Below are 6000 nucleotides of genomic sequence, written 5' to 3'. Positions count from 1 at the left end.
AATCCACTGTTTAGATGAAGGTTAACGTCACCCGTCGCCTCAATGGTCGCTCGCAAACACGTCTCATTGTCCCGCCAAGTCTATTGACGCGAGAAGGCGGTGGGGGTGGTGGGGGGGGGTGAGCAAGGGGGAGGGGTGGTGGGGGGGGGTGAGCAAGGGGGAGGGGTGGTGGGGGGATGTGAGCAAGGGGGAGGGGTGGGGGGGTGAGCAAGGGGGAGGGGTGGTGGGGGGGGTGAGCAAGGGGGAGGGGTGGTGGGGGGGGGTGAGCATGGGGGAGGGTGGGGGGGGTGAGCAAGGGGGGGGGGTGGTGGTGGGGGGTGTCTCCAGCCCCTCCCCCAAATGCCCCGTCCACCGCGACCTCCCCCGCTGAGCCCCGCCCCTCGCAATAAACCTTCCCGCCCCCGTAGTAGCCCCGCCCATCCCAGCTGACCACGCCCTCTTTAGCCCCCACAGCCCCGCCCCCCTCCAGCCCCGCCCCTACCCCCCCCCCGGTAAACAAGAGCAGCCCCGTGGTCGGGCGGACGTAGCGAGAAGAACCTCGTAGGGGGGAGAAAAAGATCCGAGGCGAATAATGTTGTTGTACTTGCTAGACGTATTATATTAGTTTTTTTTATCTCGTATTCTTTAACACCAGGGCTATTTGCCGTAGGCGAAGACCACCGTGGCAATATTGGCCCGATTCTAGTCTTTGGAAGGGGGTGAAAAAAACATTTAAACCACTGTTAAAAAAGTGCGAGAGAGTGTTGAAGGCATACATACAGTGCGCGTGTCTGCGCGATTGGTTAAGGGTTGGGGAGTTGACAAAGACGACGACGACGACTACTACGACGAAGGTGGTGGTAGCCGTAGGAGTTGGCGGCCAGTGGTGGTTGTGTAGGTAGGGAATCCGGTGACGGGTGAGTGGACGGTGACAATTCGGCATCGCGATCGGTCGGTGGCAGATCGTAGTTACATCGTCAGCAATGGTGGTGGTGGTGGCATCAGTCGTCGTTCTGGGTATGGGTTAACCTTCGACAGCTGACAAGTCGACCCACAGTAGCTGTGGCTCGTAGTTGTAGGGGGTGGTGGGTGTGTGTGAGAGCTTATTAACTACTGCGACTAAACCAAACTGCACCATCGAGCATCGCGACGTGCTAGTTGAGTTGGTGGCCAAAGTGAGTTGCGAATCGGTGAGCGAGCAGTGATTGTTGTGTGGGCTACACAGGTGTCGTCGTCGTCTTGTCGAGGTGATTGAAGCGAGTGGCGTGTGGGTTCGTTCCCTCCATCATCATCATCCTCCTCCCACGGGGCCCCCCCCCACACCACCCCGGGTCGAGGGTCGGGGCGCCCTGCGGCCTAGCGCGGGCTCCACTGGTGGCGAGGCTGCGCAGGAGGGAAATCACGAAGAGGACGACGAGATTGACGAGAGAGACGAGAGAGACTGACTGTGGTGTGTGTGTGTGTTGGGGGGAGACGTGGACTGCAGTGGGTGGTGGGGTGGGTGGGAAGTCGTCCAGCCGGCGGCCCGAACGCGTCGCTGAAGTTGTTGGTTAAGCGCCGCTTAAGTTGTTAGTCGGCGCTGCGCTTTGCGTGGCGAGTGAAGTCGATGATAATATACGTCTCGTAAACTATAGCCCTCCTACACTAACTAACTAACTTCGACTACACGACCCCCAACGGGTTGTCGGGAAGAAGAGGAGGAGGAGGAGAAATATATCCCGAGAGAAGCGTGAATTGGTTGAGGTGGTTAAAAAGGTGTCAGTTTTGTTGCCAGATAAAAGGGTAAAAAAAAACAATTATATTTTGTTACTGGCAAATGAGGTTCCAATGGTGGTTGAGGTGACTCGAAGGGAAACAAGGCGGGGGTGAAGAGGAGGCAAAGTGATCGCGGATGAAGTGAAGAAACGAGAAGAGGTTAACAGGTGGGGAAGGACGGCAGAGGAGGATAAAGAGACGTGAAAGCATCGGAGGAAATTAGAAATGGACTAAAGAAGAGGTCGCAATTCTTCAGGTGAAGGAAGAGGTGGTACTGGAGCTGTTCACGGCACCAGGAGGTGGAGGAGGACCGAGGAGGGGAGGCTTCGATTCCATTTCTACCACCGGGACGAAGATTGACGATCGACGGACAAGAGGTGCGAGAGTGAAGCGGACGCGTTCCCTGCCCCACATCTGATCCACATCTGACCCATATATCCCAGCTTCCCCTCCCCACCTTCCTCTGCCCTTCCCAACTCTCCTGCCCCCTTCAAGCTAAGCACACCGCCTCGTCTCCTTCCCTTGCCTTGTTTGTGTTTGTTTGTTTGCTTGAACCGCCTACCCTGCCCATCCCCAACTCGTTTGCTCTACCCTGTTTATATCGAGCTCTGTCTGACACTACTGCCTCAATTACCACTGTCATCTCAAAGCTCACTTGGCCTTGCCCATATCAGATCGCTTTACCCTTGCCATTAACATGCCCGCCTTTCTGTCGAATCTTGCCCTCATGTCTGCCATGCCCTATTAACAGTATTCGAATACCCTATTACCAGTCATTCCCATCCCAAATAGCTTGCCCTGCCTTCCCTGCCTCGCAGCTCTCCCTGCCATGTCACGACCCCCCTTCCTTGCCTCGCTCTCAGCCCTGCTGTCACATCGCTGCACGCCTCTTCACCAGACTGTCTTCTTCCCTTCCCAGCAGCCCTCAATGTCATAGCCCTCCAGCATTTTTCATTCCGGCCAGTCTACTCCATGCCCTTTAACGCGTTTCCAAATGCGTCTAGTTTTCCTTTTGCACTGCTTGCCTCCTGGCCCTCCCTTTGGCCATGCCCTGCCAGAGGGGGGGCATGCCCCCCCCGGGATGGTCATGCCCCCTCCGTGGTGGCCATGCCCCCTCCGTGGTGGCCATGCCCCCCCCCGGGATGGCCATGCCCCCCCCCGGGATGGCCATGTCCCCCCCCGTGGTGGCCATGCCCGAGCCGAGGGGGCATGCCCCGCCGGGGTGTGGTGGCTTGGAACGGGTTAACTGCGCCAGCGACGGCCGCGTGAGTTTGGTGGCGCTGTAATTGGGTTAGTCGGCGGGACGTAAATAAACGCAGACTTTGGTACTGTAAGAGCGCGACGCCGCCGCCCCTGCGATGAGCGTGTGCGCTGCACCGAGCTGTGCTTACAGTGCAGGGCACGTGGTGTGTACTGACGCACGTGTACGTCGCTGTGCGGTGTGTACTGCACGCGTGAACAGTGTAACGGCGTATCGACTTGTAATGTTATACTGTGCCGTGAACGCACCGTGGAGTTGCGATGAACTGCCGTGTTTAAATACATTACCGTAATGTGTCATGCAAAGTGCCACGCATTTTAGACGTGTGTGCCGTCCGTGTTGTGTTTACGTGCTGTGCGGTGATGTACTGTAAAGCAAATATGCTAAAGACGCAAGATGCAATGTCGAATGTGTTAAGTTAAGCACATTTACTAACCAGTGTATGTTGGATATTAGGTTTGTGTTAGGGGTAGGGGTAGGCATGGATTCGTTTCGAGTCGTCTTGCTACTCTATAACGAGTTAAAAAAAACGCCGTGACCTAGTTACGTTTCCTTGAATGTTGTCATCTTCTGGGTGTTAACACACCGTAGCACCGCATGCGCCTTCTGCTCTCGCGGTGTTGTATGTCGACCACGGAATATAACACGAGTTAGAATGACTGATATTTTGCAAAAATACTAAAGCGTGTGGCATTTCTGTGTGTTGTTTTTGTAAGATTTGGAAAGTGTCGGTGCCTCCATGATCGGATTCCCAGCGATCCGGAAAGATAATGGGGACTGAGGGCTCTGTGCAGCAGCAACAACAGTATCCGGAGCCTCTAACCCAAAAGCAGTCCGAGTTGGTGAAGAGAGAAGATAAATTGCTGACGTGGGACACGAGGCCACTTTCCAACATGGATTTCCCCGAGGACCAGGGCTCGCCAGGGAGACCAGGCCAACAAAAGTCCGACGGTGGCACTGGGTCTTCGTGGGCTGAACTGGTTCAGGACAGCGAGGTGTCCTCCCTCTGCATCCTGGATGACGAAACCTCGGTGCCCGAGGAGCTCTTCAAGACGGTGGCCGAGTCCATGGGGCTGTACATGGCCGATGGTGGGAACTTCGACCTGCTCGGCGACGGCTCTTCTCAGGACGTTGACGCAGCTATTTTTCAGGGTGAGATATTGGCACAGCCGAGGGGTGAGAGCAAGCACGGCTTGTGTGTAGTCGAAAAAACATATTTTTATTTATTTATACAGCGATATTGGATTTTGATTTATAATGTGACGTTTTTGACTAGTTTGGAAAATAACTTGCCGTGAGTTATTGACTCAGAAATTATGGATAAATGCTGTAAATGAAAAGTCCTGACAAATTATAGTTTGACATTGTTGTGATTGGCACACTGGCGGTATCACTTCCTAAAATGGTGATGCGATAAATAGAATGTACAGAGTACCGTACTGTAGTTTAATCACCGCAGGTCAGGTAGACCTATCTTGCCACTGTTTACAGTTTGGAGCTGTGCAGAGGAAGATGGAGTGTGTGAGTCATGCTTGCATACTTGGCTTGGCAGCGGCAATGAAACAGGAAGAGTATTGCTAGTAATCGCGTAGATTCGGCAAGTCAATAATATTGATGTTTTGTTAAATATGTATACACAAATGAAATAAGTGTGCCACTTGCTTGGTTGCAGAATTGGGGCTGGTAATAAAATGCAAAGACATATGCCAAGATATTGGAAGATGCATGCATTATTGATTTCCTGTGGGGCTTTTAAAAATGGAGGCATTACGATTTATTCATGAACCAAATTTGATTTTACATTACATCTTTCTCTTCAAGGGTATGGTGTAGTTTATATACATCTGCATGCACAGTAAATGTTATGTATATGATAATGGTGTATTTTTCTTTAATTACCAATAACACAGAATCTCATGAGTAGTAACCCTGGAGATTCCATGACCTGACCTTGTGAAAATGAAAAGCACGCAAGTTCGATTAAATGTGCTGCTTGCTGTATTCCTAATTAACACATTATAAAATGTACGAACTAAAGCGAATGTTTTTGTATGTCATTATACGGTTTTCTTTTTAGGTGAGGACTTGCGCTCTTCACCCTCAAACCTTTCTCACGTTGGTCCACGGGTTAGCCCGTTCCCAAGTGTCAAGCCTGGCGACGACTCTGCTGGTGCTCAAGAGAGCATGGCAAGCCCTGTTTCGACAGCTCTCGGATCAAAGCCACAGCAACAACAACAGAAGCAGCAGCAGCAACAGCAGCAGCAGTCTCAGCAGCTTCATCAGCAGTCAGCAAATATTTCTGTGAAACAGGAGAAACAGCAGCCGCAGCAACGTTCAGAAACACATGTTTTGATGAAACCAGAAGCTGACGTTGGAGCAGATTGTAGCCACTTCTCTCATGGAAACATGCAGCCAAACAGGCCAATTAAGGTGGAGCCCCAGTCGTTCGAGAGTCCGTCAGCATATGGGGGACCTCAGCTGATGGGTTTTGATTCGAATTTACACACATACGGGGACATGGACTCCAGTGCGAGGCACACAGAAAGGGGGTCATTTCCGGGTCCGTCCAGGGGTGACACCGCTGCGAGCCGTGCCAACGTCAAAGAGGAAGACTCTGGTTGTGATTTACACATCTGCACGCCGGGCGTGCTTAAGAGAGAGTTGGATGAACTCAGTTACTGCGCCATGAGTATGAGCACATCCGTGGCAGCGGGCTCCCCATTCGGGGAAGGGGTGGAGTTTCAGTTGCCCTACTCTGCATCTGCCACATCCTTTCGTCCGTCCGTTGCCACCTCGTCCGCCTCGGGCATCTCCAACTTTTCAAATGGGAATAATTTTGGATTCCTTTCTCCCAATGGAGTACAACAGGATGGATTTCCTTACCCTGGTTTCACTAGGTAAGTGTTTGTGTCACGTGTGCAATTTTATGTTGTGAAATAACTTTTTTTGCGCAAGGCAAAAAAATAAAATGTGCCGATGCGCAGAATTTTGCAGGATTTAATCTC

The 6000-nt window shown here is 52.3% G+C and overlaps 1 protein-coding gene across 2 annotated transcripts in view; it reads left to right on the top strand.

The window, feature by feature from the left end:
- Positions 1-504: 504 nt before the first annotated feature.
- The window catches only part of NR3C2 (nuclear receptor subfamily 3 group C member 2), an 88766-nt gene continuing 83270 nt past the window's right edge, over positions 505-6000 (top strand). For both annotated transcript variants that reach the window (XM_061552405.1, XM_061552404.1), the window contains exons 1-3: positions 505-2111; positions 3712-4147; positions 5073-5892. In XM_061552405.1, the coding sequence (XP_061408389.1) occupies positions 3766-4147; positions 5073-5892 (1202 nt within the window). In that variant the 5' untranslated portion in view covers positions 505-2111; positions 3712-3765. The remainder of the gene's footprint in view (positions 2112-3711; positions 4148-5072; positions 5893-6000) is intronic.

This window comes from Lethenteron reissneri, chromosome 16 (genome assembly GCF_015708825.2).
Source record: "Lethenteron reissneri isolate LAM-NWPU_2019-01 chromosome 16, ASM1570882v1, whole genome shotgun sequence".
Classification (NCBI taxonomy): domain Eukaryota; kingdom Metazoa; phylum Chordata; class Hyperoartia; order Petromyzontiformes; family Petromyzontidae; genus Lethenteron; species Lethenteron reissneri.
The sequence above is the reverse complement of the archived record's forward strand: the minus strand, read 5'-3'. Positions and strand labels throughout refer to the sequence as shown.